Source organism: Schistocerca serialis, chromosome 9 (genome assembly GCF_023864345.2).
Source record: "Schistocerca serialis cubense isolate TAMUIC-IGC-003099 chromosome 9, iqSchSeri2.2, whole genome shotgun sequence".
Taxonomy (NCBI): Eukaryota; Metazoa; Arthropoda; class Insecta; order Orthoptera; family Acrididae; genus Schistocerca; species Schistocerca serialis.
Window position 1 is genome coordinate 63,886,420 of NC_064646.1, and position 14,428 is coordinate 63,900,847.

Below are 14,428 nucleotides of genomic sequence, written 5' to 3' on the forward strand. Positions count from 1 at the left end.
CCAGGAGCAGATATAGACTCAGATCACAATATAGTAATGATGAAGAGGTGGCTGAAGTTTAGGACATTAATCAGGAAGGATCAATATGTAAAGAAGTGGGATACAGAAGTACTAAGGAATGACAAGATACATTTAAAATTCTCTAAGGCTATAGATACAGCAGTAAGGAATAGCTCAGTAGGTAGTACAGTTGAAGAGGTATGGACGTCTCTAAAAAGGGCCATCACAGAAGTTGGAAAGAAAAATGTAGGTACAAAGAAGGTAACTGCGTAGAAACCATGGGTAACAGAAGAAATACTTCATTTGATTGATGAAAGGAGGAAGTACAAAAATGTTCCAGGAGACTCAGGAATACAGAAATACATGTCGCTGAGGAATGAAATAAATAGGAAGTGCACAGAAGCTAAGATGAAATGGCTGCAGGAAAAGTGTGAAGAAATCGAAAAAGAAGTGATTGTTGGAAGGAAAGACTCAGCATACAGGAAAGTCAAAACAACCTTCCTTGGTAATAATAAGAGTACAACAGGAATTCTATTGCTAAATGCAGAGGAGTGGGTGGATAGGTGGAAAGAATACACTGAAAGCCTCTATGAGGGGGAAGATTTGTATGATGTAATAGAAGAGGAAACAGGAGTCAATTTAGAAGAGATAGGGGATCCAGTATTAGAATCAGAATTTAAAAGAGCTTTGGAGGAATTATGATCAAATAAGGCAGAAGGGATAGGTATAATTCCTACAGAATTTCTAAAATCATTGGAGGAAGTGGCAACAAAATCTTTATTCATGTTGGTGTGTAAAATTTATAACTCTGGCGACATACGATCTGACTTTCAGAAAAATATCATCCACACAATTCCAAAGACTGCAAAATCTGAGATGCGCAAGAATTATCACACAATCAGCTTAACAGCTCTTGCATCCAAATTGGTGACAAGAATAGTATACAGAAGAATGGAAAAGAAAATTGAGGATGTGCTAGATGACGATCAGTTTGGCTTTAGAAAAGGTAAAGGCACGAGAGAGGCAACTCTGACATTGTGGTTGATAATGAAAGCAAGACTAAAGAAAAATCAAGACACTTTCATGGGATTTGTCAACCTGGAAAAAGTGTTTGACAATGTAAAATCGTGCAAGATGTTGGAAATTCTGAAAAATAGGGATAAGCTATAGTGAGAGATGGGTAATATACAATATGTACAAGAGCCAAGAGTGGATGACCAAGAACAAAGTACTCAGATTAAAAAGGATGTAAGAGAGGGATGTAGTCTTTCCCCCCTACTGCTCAATCTGTACATCAAAGAAGGAATAATAGAAATAAAAGAAAGGTTCATGGAATTAAAATTCAAGGTGAAAGGATATCAATGATATGATTCACTGATGACATTGTTATCCTGAGTGAAAGTGGAGAAGAATTACATGATCTCCTGAACAGAATGACCAATCTAATGAGTAAAGGATGTTGACTAGGAGTAAATAGAAGAAAGTCAAAAGTAACGAGAAGTAGCAGAAATGAGAACAGTGAGAAACTTAACATCAGGATTGATGGTCATGAAGTAGATGAAGTTGAGGAATTCAGCTACCTAGGCAGTAAAATAACCAATGATGGACAGGGTAAGGACATCAAAAGCAGGCTAGCAAAGGCAAAAAGGGCATTCCTGGCCAAGAGAAGTCTACTAGCATCAAACATAGGCCTTAAATTGAGGAAGAAATTTCTGAGAATGCATGTCTGGAGTACAGCATTGTATGGTAATGAAACATGGACTATGGGAAAACAGGAACAAAAGAGAATTGAAGCACTTGAGATGTGGTGCTACAGATGAATGTTGAAAATTAGGTGGACTGATAAGATAAGGAATGGGGAGGTTCTGCACAGAATTGGAGAGGAAAGGAATATATGGAAAAACACTGATAAAGAGAAGGGACATGATGATGGGACATCTGTTAAGACATGAGGAAATTACTTCCATGGTACTAGAGGGAACTAAAGAGGGCAGAACTGTAGAGGAAGACAGAGACTGGAATACATCCAGCAAATAATTGAGGACACAGGTTGCAAGTGCTACTCTGAGATGATGAGGTTGGCACAGGAGAGGAATTTGTTGTGGGCTGCATCAAACCGTTGAGAAGACTGGTGACAAATAAATACATAAATCCCTCTGACAATAAGTTCATTACAGATGGAGCACAAGTTTGGACTGAGAAAAGCTGGAGATGGCAACCAGTCTTGTCCTCTTCATGGAGATCACCCGAGCATTACAGTAAGCAGACTAGGGAAAGCAAGAGAAATCTAAATCAGGATGCCAAGAAGAAGAATTTTTAAAGTCATCCTTCTGAATGTGAGCCCAATGCCTTACCAAGACTCTGCTCCACTCTGTAGGAAGTGATGGAAATACAGTCTTAATATAAGCTAAGTTAGTGACTAAGCACCAAACATAGACCCATTACAGATTTGACCTACCCTATCAGAGGCAGAGCCACTTGTTACAGTAGTCATATCGCTGTAATATATGCACAGCATTTCATGAGAGCATGACTGCCAACCTGGCATTGACCCAAATGAACAGTCACAATGCAGTAGCCTAGTGTTGGCAAAATATACTGCTGAGCACACTGCACCCCCCCCCCCCCCCCCCCAAACACCACTTTCTCTGAATAATGAGCTTTGTTCTTGCAACATGTCCTTAGATTCTGTAATCCTTCTGGTCTCACCCTCTTACCTCAAACCCACCTCCATAACTGCACTATGACTTTAACCTCCACTAATCTTGCACTCACATGCTCTTCCCCACACCCACAGTTTCCCTCTCCTCTGTTCTATTTGCCACTCGAAATACACCCCTTAAGACTGTGGGATGTGCAAAACTGCCCCCGTTTGCAGCCAGAGTGAGCTCACTAGTGTCACCCTTCTATCCAGTGAATCTGCTGCCTCTCTCTCCCAGCTGCCAGCCACCCTTTCTGAATCCTCCACTGTGTTCCTTGCCTCTTTTCCTCCCTTACCTTCTAAAGTTTCTGAACTTGTACATTGCCTTATGACTCGTGTTGATGTTCACCTCCAAAAACCTTCTTTAGGCAGTCAACAGGCCTACTCATAGTACATAATGACTTAATATCATAACAGTCAAGTTCACTTCTTTCAGTCACTGCATTTATTGCTTTAAAACTATGGTGACAAAGTTGTACTGAGAACTCTTAACAGTTACAACATCGAAGGTCAGCACTTCACAAAACCTGAGTGGCTTCATACAGTTCTTTAAATGGTAGCACAGCTAATGTGGTAACATGATTGGGCAGGGAATACTGGCTTCTGACTTTCTGAAAACTGCCTGATGCTTATAGTTTCACTCCCAGGCAATGATTGACTTAGTATCCTTACATTTGAATAGTTTGGTGCTCACTGACTCACATAGTTTTATACATCCTGACAACTGGGCACTAACTGACTCACACACAATAATTGAATATTTTAACTGTCCAGTGGTCAGGATGTATAAATCTGTGTGATTCCTATTCACAGATGCATGAATTATAGAAAATTATAAAATGGTAAAATGTATGCTTATTACTTGCTTGATATTAACACAACAAACAGGAAAATTAAAAAGAGACAGAGATACAACAGGCATTTAAGTGAGTATGTTTAACTAGTAGCTGTATACTTAGACAATGGCAAAGTTATCAACACTGTTTTATGCGAAAACAGTTTAAAGTGAAAGGGATTTCCCAAACTACAATGAAAATTTTTGAGAAAGTGAAATTTTCTAATTGGAATAATTAACATACAAAAAAAATTATTTTTATGAGACAGAAAAATCAGAGGTACAAACTATGGTACTGAATTATGAAAATAAATAGATTTTAAGATTGAAACATTCCAGAACACAAAAAGTTTTAATACAAATAGCTTTTGAAATACAAAGTTTTTGAAAAAAGTAAAATGTTTGGTAAAAAGAGGAGAATGGCAGCTTCTAAATGAGCCATAACAATCTAGAAACAATGTTTTGCAACACTGATAACTTTTGTGCACTTGGTTTGCAATATGTAGTATATCACTAATATTTCTTTAAAGAAAATGTACATAAGAACCAAATGTACCCTTAACACCAGTAATTTAAAAATTATCATGTGAACAACAAATTTCAATGTAACAATGGAAAATCCAGGAAGGAATAGTGATAAAATAACGGTGTAATGGAAAGGATAGATTGCTACTCACCACATAGCTGAGATGGTGAGTCACAGATAGGCACAATGAAAAGACGGTAATCAAGTTAGCATTTGGCCAAAAAGATAATATTTTGAATTAGACAACACACACACACACACACACACACACACACACACACACACACACACACACACACACACATGACCACTGTCTCTGGCTGCCAAGGCCTCAGGGGCCAGAGACAGTGGTCATGTGTGACATGCTTGACTGTCTTTACTGTCAAAATTTAATGCAATCTTGCTTAAATAAGAAACTGGTTATTTCATGTAACTATTGTTATGTGTTAGTAACAAAACAGAGGTCAAAGAAGAAGAAAAGTAATACTGTCATGGAGAGTGGTATAAGAACAATTGTGATAGCCCCACCTTACTCCACCCTACACAGCTACTCGCTCCAAACTGTACTTCAGTGTCAGAACAATGTATTCAGCAGGCACTATGTAACCAATCAGCTTCATGTGTTCAGATGCCTGTATGTGTATGTGTATGGGTACTCTGTGTCTCTGAAGAAGAATTCATTTGAAAGCTTATTGAAGATTCAGTGTCTCAAATATTGAGTGAGTTGTTCTTTTTACTCATTAAATTATTTATATTCAATCTTTGTCTTGGGAAGGGTGATCCTTAACTGCATCTCACATGTTGACAAAAACCTAATAAGTGAGCAGTTAGGTTTACAGCCAGGAAAGTCATGCTGTGGACCTTAATGTGATTCTGTACATAGAAGATGGATATGAAAGAGGACAAGTTACAGGAGTGATATTCATTGAAGTGTCAGTAGTGTACGACACCATCAACCACTAAACTATGATTATAAAGGTATATTAAAAAAAGACTACTGTTACTACAATTTATTCAGAGTATGGGATGTTCTTTTTGTCACTCTGCATATTAAGAAGAGCTGGTATAGGACCTTGAAGAATGGTCTTCCTCAGGGTAATGTACTGGCATTCCCACTATACAACATCTACACTCATGACCAACCAATAAATCGTGGAAGAAGAACATTTATTTATGCAGGTGACACAGCAACTGCAGCTCAAGGCAAAACTTTTGAGGAAACAGAGATGAAGATGACAATAGTCCTTGAAGATTTTGGCAAGTACTATGATGATAACCACCCAAGCCAAATCCCAGAAAGATGCAGGTCTGTGGCTTTCATCTGAGAAACCATGAAGCCAGGAGAAAGTTAAATATTATCTGGAAAGGGCAGCAACAATCCCACTATGATACTCCAAAATAGCTGGTAATAAAGTTGGATGTTGGTCTCTCATTCAAAGGCCATTGCCAAGAAACAAAGCAAAAAGTGTCTGCCTGCAACAATGTCACAATGTCCTCTGTAAACTTACTAGCACAAGCTGGGGCTCACAGTCAAATGTGCTCTGTACATCTGCCCTTGCATTGTGCTTCTCTGCAGCAGAATATGCAGCACCAGTATGGCGAAATACCACACACGCTAAAAAATAATGTAAACGGGCAGATACAAAATCTACTCACCAAGTGGTAGCAGGGGAACACACAAACAAAAGGATTTAACTTTTATAAGCTCTCAGAGCCGATGGTGCCTTCTTCTGGCAGAACTGTTGAAGGAGGAGGAAGAGGGGTGAAGGAAAAGGACTAAAGAGGTTTAGGGAAAGGGGTACAGTTGAGAAAAGTCACCCGGAACCCCGGGTCAGGGCAGACTTACTGGACGGGATGAGAAGGGAAGACTGACTGTAGAGGACTGCAGCGGACGAGATTTGAAAACCTGAGAGCTTAAAGGTGGAAGACAGGGTAATGTGCAAAACAGCAATTACATCGTCACAAGTTGATATGAGTGAAAAGCTGAGTGTATGTAACAGATGTGGGACAGCGAAAAAGAGACAAGTCAAAAAATGAAAGTTGTAGGAAACTAAAATGGAGTGAAGGAGGGCATGATTGTAGGAAGTCATGGCCTTGTTGAAATAGTTTATTAATACATTCAAGACCAGTATACTACTGGGTGACAAGTGATGTGCTCTGAAATTGTTTTTTGGATGGATCAGCAATACCAGGATTGTATGAAATGGCACAGAAAATCTGCTTTAGAAATAGGCTGTTGGGATAATTACATCCAGTGAAGGCTGAAGTGACAGTGGTAGTGTATTACTGTAAAGAGTCTGTGTCTGAACAAATAAGTTTGCCTCAAATGCTAAGGCTGTATAGGGGGGAATGTTTAGGAAAGGATGGCAACTGTTGAAATGTAAGTACTGCTGCTTGCAGTAGGTTTGATGTGGACAGAAGTGTGTACCCGGCCTTTGGTGAGGATGAGATCAGTATCAAGGAAACTGATGTGGGATTCAGAATAGGGCCATGTCAGATTTAATTGGGAGAAGGTATTTAGAGATTCCAGGTCAGCTTCACCATGAGTCTATATGGCAAAGATGTTACCAATGTATCTAAACCAAACCAAGTAATGAAGGCTTACGGATCCCACAAAAGCCCCCTCCAAGTGACCTATGAAAAGGTTGGCGCAGGAAGGAGCCACCTTGGGTCCCATGGTCGCACCCCTGATCTGTTTCTAAGTCTGCCCATCAAAGGTGAAGTAATTGTTGGTAAGTATAAAGTTGATTATGGTGAGCAAGGAGGATGTCATAGACTTGGAATCAGGTGGATGTTGACTGAGGAAATGTTCAGCAGCAGACAGACCATGTACATGGGAGATGTTGGTATCGACTGGCGTTGAGTGAAAGTGGGAGTGGAATGGGCATGGATTTCAGATGATATAGGAAATGGTTGGTATCATTAATATAGGAGAGAAGTGTTTGTACTATGGGTTGCAGGTGTTGATCAATGAAGGCAGATATAAGTTCAGTGGATGCTTTGAAGTCACCAACTACAGGATGGCCAGGAGGATTGGGTTTGTGGATTTTAGGATTAAAGTAAAACATGGGGGGGGGGGGTCGTTTTGGTGGCGTAATTAGTTCTATGGATTGAGGTGTAAGTCCTTATTAGAGGCTTGAGGTTTTTAGGATGAACTGTAGGCCAGTTTGAATTACAGGAATGCGATGTTGATGACAGACACTGTATGTAGAGATATCAGACAGCTGGTGTAGACATTCCCTAACATACTCCTGTCAGTCAAGTACCACAGTGGTAGATACTTTATCTGCTGGGAAGATAATGCTGGAGTCATCAGCTTTTAGGAAACATAGAGCCTGGAGTTCTGCAAAGGACAGGTTAGGGTCATGTTGTAGTTTGTGAAGCAATGCTGGGTGTGAGGAAATCTTGGAAGGCTTGTAAGGGATGATTTTGGGATAGTGGTGGTGGATAAAGTTGGGATCATGGTCGGAACTGTGCTGGCGTAAGCTGGTGCCAGCACACCATTTGGCAAAGAGGTTGCAAGATGATAGGTAGAGGCCTACAACAGACTCACGGGAAACACACCGCCAACCCCCTCTCGGCTGCCAGTATTTAGGATTGTTGCCACAGACCGGACGGCAAGTCTGCCACATGAGTAAGTTCCAGTGTCATCAGACGCAGCCCAGTGGGAATCGCAGTGTCAGTTAGCTCCGCTGCTAACTCAGAGACAGACAGCACATAACAACCCTAATAGTGAACAAAGCGGACTTTGTACTTCACCAGCAGTGAGGTTAATATGGACTATTACAGAGAGCTTGTACCACAATGACAATCTTGAGATAAGTAACTTTTTATTCTTATGAATAAAGAACCCAGTTAATCTATGCATGCAGTTTGTGTTACAGAAAGAGGGTACTGGTTACTAAACAACATCCTCTCCTTGCTTCCCACAGTACAGCTCTACAGAGGTGAGAGGACATAAAAGATGGCAACAAGAATCCTTTAGTGACGAAGAATTGCTTGCTTCTAATGTGTTTCAGATTGCATGGGGAATCGTATTCAAGTGTTTGCTAAAGTTTTCTTGTGTTCTTGCATGTATTCCAGGAGGGGAGCCACAGAACTAATCAACTTTCTCTTTTTAGTGGCTTTGATTGCCTTTTTTTTTGCTATAGCATATTTTTGTAAACCATGGCTAACCCACCCCCTCCACCTCCCAACCCCACGCCTCAGTGCCAGATGGCCAGTGTGATGGATCTAACACAAGCTTTTCAGTTTCAGAACCAACAAATTGCTGCCTTGCTGATGACGGTACAACAACATCTGGCTGCACAAGCAGTGTCGGGGGCACAATAACAGAAGCCCACTGACTGACACACCCAACAAGTGCCGCAAACCAGCATACCACTATTCCAGCAATTTCATGACACAGAAGAGGAATGGCATGAATACCCAACAAAGTTCCAAGCTCATTGTGCAGTTCATCACATTCAAGGTACTGTGAAGCTACAATATTTTCTTCCTATGCATGGTCCCCAGTGTTCAGGTTAATAGAAAAACTATTCCCAACTGCATCTCCTGATGAACTCTGTTATGATGAAGTAATCCCTGCATTAACTCACTACTATGATCAGCAAGTTCAAGCAGCTGCAGCCAGATATCAGTTTTTTTTTGTTTGCAGGAAAAGCCAGAACAGACATTCCGTCAGTGGTATAAGAACTAACAAGCATGACTCAGAAGTATAAATTTAAGTGTAGTTGTGGCAACTTTTACAGTGACTTAATGATGAGGGATGCTATAACATTCAGCATCCCAATAGTAGCATACGGGAACAGATCCTAAAGTACTCTGATCCTTCACTTCCTCATGTGTTGCAAATCTTAGAAGAATATGATTCAGGTGCCATAGCGGTTGATAAATTTCACCCAATTTGTCGGGTCGAGTCGCCCCTTGCTCGTAACTGCCCCAAGCAGCCACAACAGTGAGTGGATACACAGCCATGCAGACAGCCAAGTAAACATGTAAACAAACTGGTGAACTTAGTGAAGTCTTGCCCTAGATGTTTTGCTTGCCATAGGAGACAAGATTGCCCATCACGTAATGCAACCTTTTACACGTCTGGAGAAAAAGGCTATGTCCAACTAATTTGTTTGCAACAGCACAAATACAGCAATTTTACCTGCTCCCAGAAAAAAACAAGCTTGTGCACATGCAGTGAACATTGTGTTTTCCAAATCTACAACAGGTTTGGCAAAAATAAGATTAAGGTTGTGCCTCCTACTAACCCTAGTGCTGTGCAACATTGTTCTAATAAACTATTTGTCACATTATGAATTGCTGAGCATTGCGTGAACTTTCAGTTAGACACAGGTGCCTCAGTAACTTTGCTAAATCGTGCCATGCATGGACAGTTAGGGTCACCATGCCTTTCTAAATTTAGCAAGCACCTCACAGCTTACAATGGACAGGAAATTCCAGTGCTTGGACAGCGTAGTTTGCCTTCCACTTACAAATCTTACAGTGAATTTTACTGTGCTGAAGTTAAGAGACAGTGAGAACATTTTTGGTTTAGATGTCTTTGACTGGTTTGGCCTTAGCATCCACAACAATGTACCATTGGTCTCTACATTGGTACCACAAGACAGTGTAGATAGCTTACTTAAAGAATTTCCTGAACTATTTTCACAAGGAATGGGAAAAGCTCCCACCTCTCGGTGATTGGTTGCATGCAGTGACAGTTCTATTCCCCTCCATGGGCAGTTTGTGGTCCTGGCCACTTATAAACATATTCCCGAGCTCCTGATCCTATTGGTGGTTGATCACCCCATGGCTTCAAACATTTTTGGACTTGTTACTTTCACACTGTTTGGCTTTTCAATTTCTGATTAAGTTAAGGTCATTTCCACTGCCTTCCATTTCCAGACCTTGATGATCTGTGTTTGGCCTATGCCTCTCTGTTTCAGTCTGACTTAGGGTGTGCTTCAGACTTCCAGGCGCACATTGCTCTCCGGCCAGATGCTCAGCCGCAGTTCTTTGGGCTCGACCCATTCCTGTGGCCTTACATCCAGCAGTCAAGAAAGAGTTCAGTTGACTGCAGGCTGCTGGCATCATCGTGCCCATGAAGGCAAGTGCTTGGGTGACCCCATTGATGGCGATCAGGAAACCCAATGGCTCCCTCCACCAATGTGGGTATTTCAGAGTTACAATCAATACACAGTCCCTGGTTGAAACTTACCCCATTCCCAGGCAGGAAGATCTCCTCGCCAAACTTGCACATGGCAAATGCTTCTCTAAGATCGGCGGAAGGTTACCACCAATTACCCTTAGATCAGGAATCCCAAACATTGTGGCCATCAACAAACCTTTCGGATTATATAAATACAAGTGCCTTCCATTTGGTATTTCCTCAGTGCTGGCCATTTTCCAGCGGCACCTGGAGCAGCTCACACAGTCCATCCCGGCTTGTGTCAATTATCTTGATGACATCTTGGTCACCAGCCGTACAACCACAAACATTTGCAAAACCTCGGTACCTTATTTGATGCTCTGGAGGCCACAGGCTTACACTGTTGGCTAGAAAAGTGTAGTTTCTTTCAACTGGAGTTGAATATCTGGGGCACTGGCTCAGCAAAGAGGGCATTCATCCATCGGATTGCAATTCTGCGGCCATCAATGTCCTTCCCAGCCCCAAGGATTTATCTGACCTCCAGGTTTTTTGGGCAAGGTTAACTACTACTTGAAGTTCTTACCACAGGCTGCTGAGGTTGCACAACTCCTCAGTCGCTTGCATCACAAAGGGGTGCCATGCAACTGACTCCTGCCTGTGATCAAGCTTTTCTCTGCTTGAAAACTATGCCCAAATCTGCCCCTTGCCAACACCCTTCTCTCCAGACTGCCCCTTGGTTGTGGTGGCCAATGCTTCTGCCTATGGTATTGGAGCAATCCTGGCTCACAGAAATGCAGATGGCTCAGAACAGCCCATTGCATATGTGTTCAAGTTGCTACCTCCAGCACAGATGAACTATTCTCAAATTGAGAAAGAGGCTCTGGCGATTGTATATGCATTCAAAATTTTCACATCTATCTGTTCAGGATGAAGTTCACTCTCCTCACTGATCACAAGCCTTTGGTCACCCTCTTCTGCCCACACACACACCTCCCCAATTGAACTGCTCAGCGTCTCCAATGCTGGGCACTGTTCTTATGCAATTACACTTACATTATCCGATATAAGCCCATCTCTCAACACTCCAATGCTGATGGTTTGTCACATTTCCCCTCAGGCCCTGATCCTGAGTTCAACCAGCAGGAAGTCCTCTGCTTTCACATTGATACGGCTAACCAAGATACACTGGATGGATTTTCCATCACTGCTGCATATTTCACCTCTGCCATACTCCGGGACCCCATTTTGTGGCAGGTTCTCCACTATGTGACCCATGGTTGGCCCACCTGTCTGACTCACTAGTTGAAAACTTAATTCAGCCCCTGGTGTCACCCACCCACAGGCACTTGGTTGTGGTGGGTGTCCTTCTGATGCCCACGGAGCCTGACACCCATCGGGTGGTCATTCCATCCGATTTGCATCACTGCGTCCTATGCTTGCTACACCACAGAACTGAGGGGTGTCCTGTATGAAGAAGATGGTTCGCCAGCAAGTGTATTGTTCTGGCATCAAATGCTTGGTCCATGGGTGCACGGTGTCTGCGCATCACCGACCAGCCCGCTGTGATCATTTGGTCCCTGACACACAACCACATCCATCTCAAATTTGCGGGCCCATTCTTGGGATCAGTGTGGTTACTCATTATGGATGCATACTCCAGATACCTGTATGTGGTGTGGATGGCGTCCACCGTGACTGATGCCACACTCAAACCTAAATCTCAGATCAGAATTTGAACTGCAGTCCTTTGAGGTTGAAGTACAGTGTTTTTCCACAGTGGTAACTTGCGTGGCAGATACACTATGTTGGATGAAGCCAAAATGAGGATAGTTAATTATTTTAATACAAAAATCAGCTAAATTATTCAAAGCAACCAAGTAAAAGATACAATAGGTGTATAGTACTTAAATTGCTGAGTGAAAGAAAACAAGAAATTCTTGGCTAGTAACATCTGCTATTGATTCATACTCTGTTTAGAGCATGTAATATTTTCTGGACAACAAAATCTTCTGCCATCTCTTTTTGATTATCACTTGCATTCCACAGCATTTGCATTTTTCTGTCTGCTTTGTGGTCCCTTAAAATGTTTATCACTCCATTCTTTCCTTGACTTCATATCTTAGCTGTTTCATGTGGTGTGGCCAGTATGAAGCTTGCCTCTGCCCACATTCTTTCCATATTTGTCTTTCTCATTTCTAGTCTGTCTTCTCTGCCAATTTCTATTGTTATATTAAAATGTAGGTAATATTTTATTCTGTAATAGTCATTTCTTTTCTTTTGTGGCTTGTCTACCTTCAGCCTAATTCCATATTTAAATGAGACCTTCCTTAGAGACATTAGATTTCTCATTTATGTTTTGATTCTGTTTCTCAGTGATAACTCATTACTGATTTGATCACTAAGTTTCTTTGCTTGTATGTTCCAACCCCATCTAAAACATAATTATTTACCTTGTCTGTCCCCAGTGGGCAGAACAGAAAAGGAACCAAATGCAAGATACATTATTGTTGTGCAACTACTTCTATCGCTTTTCAAATCATTTTTAGTGTGTTCTGAATTTAAAATGAATTTTTTGAATATGTTGGAAGCTGGTTATAAAATTGGACTTACCCTGTCTTGACTACCATCAGACACCATAACAAAATATTCCGCAGGGAAGCCTTCAGGTTGGCCCTTGGGTATCAGCATATGCTGTGGCCACCCACATCCACAGTAGGTGTATGGTGCCTGTTGCTGTGATGATCCAATTCCGGTAAGGTTGCGAAATGTCCGTTCAAATGGTATTGTTACTGATGATGCATCAGAGCGACGCTGAAAGGTGCTTCGCCCACTGTTCACTACAATAGAATTACAGTTAACGCCAGTGGAATAATAAACATCACATAAATGAAAAATAGTCTATAAGAGGAACTCATTACATTATTCTTAAAGGGGAGAAACTGTCAGGTGCAAAAGTGGCATCAGGTGCACCTACTGAACTGTTATAAAGATGTTACTGTTCGTGACAAATATGGAGGCAAGGTGAAACATTCTTGTCAAGCAGAAATATCCTATTATATGTACAATAAGGGAAAGGCAACCACTCACCTATAATGGACTGATGTGTGGAGTTCATAAATATGTACACACATTCACACACACGTAACTGCACAGACACCCACTCGCCCATGGCTAAGTCATACTGTGGAGACAGAGACAGAGAGAGAGAGAGAGAGAGAGAGAGAGAGAGAGAGAGAGAGAGAGAGAGAGAGAGAGGGTGGGTAGGTGTCTGGGTATCTGTGTGTGAGTACATTTACTAGAAAAAGAGCAAGAGCTTGGAAGCTAGTGTGAATGCGGTTTTTGTTATGTGTTTCTTTTTCCTTTTATTTACATATTATACTATCCAAGGATATTAAATGTTCAAATGTGTGTGAATGTGTGGATTCCTAAGGGACCAAACTACTGAGGTCATTGGTCCCTAGACTTACACACTACTTAATCTAACTTATGCTAAGAACAACAAACACACACATGCCTGAGGGAGGAATCAAACCTCCGGTGGGAGGGGCCGCACAATCCATGACATGGCACCTCAAATCACGCCAAGAATATTATTGTTTAGAAATATGTTAATGAAGTCAATGAAATTTTGTTTTTGTTATGTTGGTACAAACAGGGAAAAAAATGTAACTCAAGTGACAAGTTGTATGGAATAACTACCATATTTACTCGAATCTAAGCTGCACTTGAATCTAAGCTGCACCTGAAAAATAAGACTTGAAATCAAGGAAAAAAAAATTTCTCGAATCTAAGCCACACCTGAAATTTGAGACTCGAAATTCAAGGGGAGAGAAAAGTTTTAGACCGCACCTCCAAATTGAAACAAGGTTGGTCCATTGTAACATGAGACACAAATTAAGTCAAATGGATGAAGATACAGCAACAGTAGTTTGATTTGTGTCGTAAACTTAGCAGTTAAGCTTTACCAGGTAGCCATTGCTATGCGTCAGGTGCTCCGTCTGTATTTATATGGGTACACTTCCTTTTTCACGTGCTTCATCTGGTTTGAATCGATTGCTTATTTTGCTTTGATCTGATAACTGCCATTCTATTTGTTATACGTGTTTATGTCACTGTTAGCTGAAAATGCATTATTGTACTGTGTCATGCATAGTTTGTCGCATTCTGATAATGAGTGCTTATGACCTGTCCCCGCTCACGGGATGGCTTGCTTTTGTTGCGCTA

At 41.3% G+C, this 14,428-nt stretch overlaps 1 protein-coding gene and 1 long non-coding RNA gene across 2 annotated transcripts in view; one reads left to right on the plus strand and one right to left on the minus strand.

Annotated features, from left to right (window-relative positions):
- LOC126418944 (uncharacterized) overlaps positions 1-14,428 on the plus strand; it is a 76,098-nt gene that overhangs the window by 15,951 nt on the left and 45,719 nt on the right. The window contains exon 3 of the long non-coding RNA XR_007575914.1: positions 8,314-8,533. This is a non-coding gene — a long non-coding RNA (uncharacterized LOC126418944). The remainder of the gene's footprint in view (positions 1-8,313; positions 8,534-14,428) is intronic.
- LOC126418943 (phenoloxidase 2-like) overlaps positions 1-14,428 on the minus strand; it is a 233,575-nt gene that overhangs the window by 12,424 nt on the left and 206,723 nt on the right. The window contains exon 12 of the mRNA XM_050085979.1: positions 12,815-13,041. Within this exon, the coding sequence (XP_049941936.1) occupies positions 12,815-13,041 (227 nt within the window). The remainder of the gene's footprint in view (positions 1-12,814; positions 13,042-14,428) is intronic.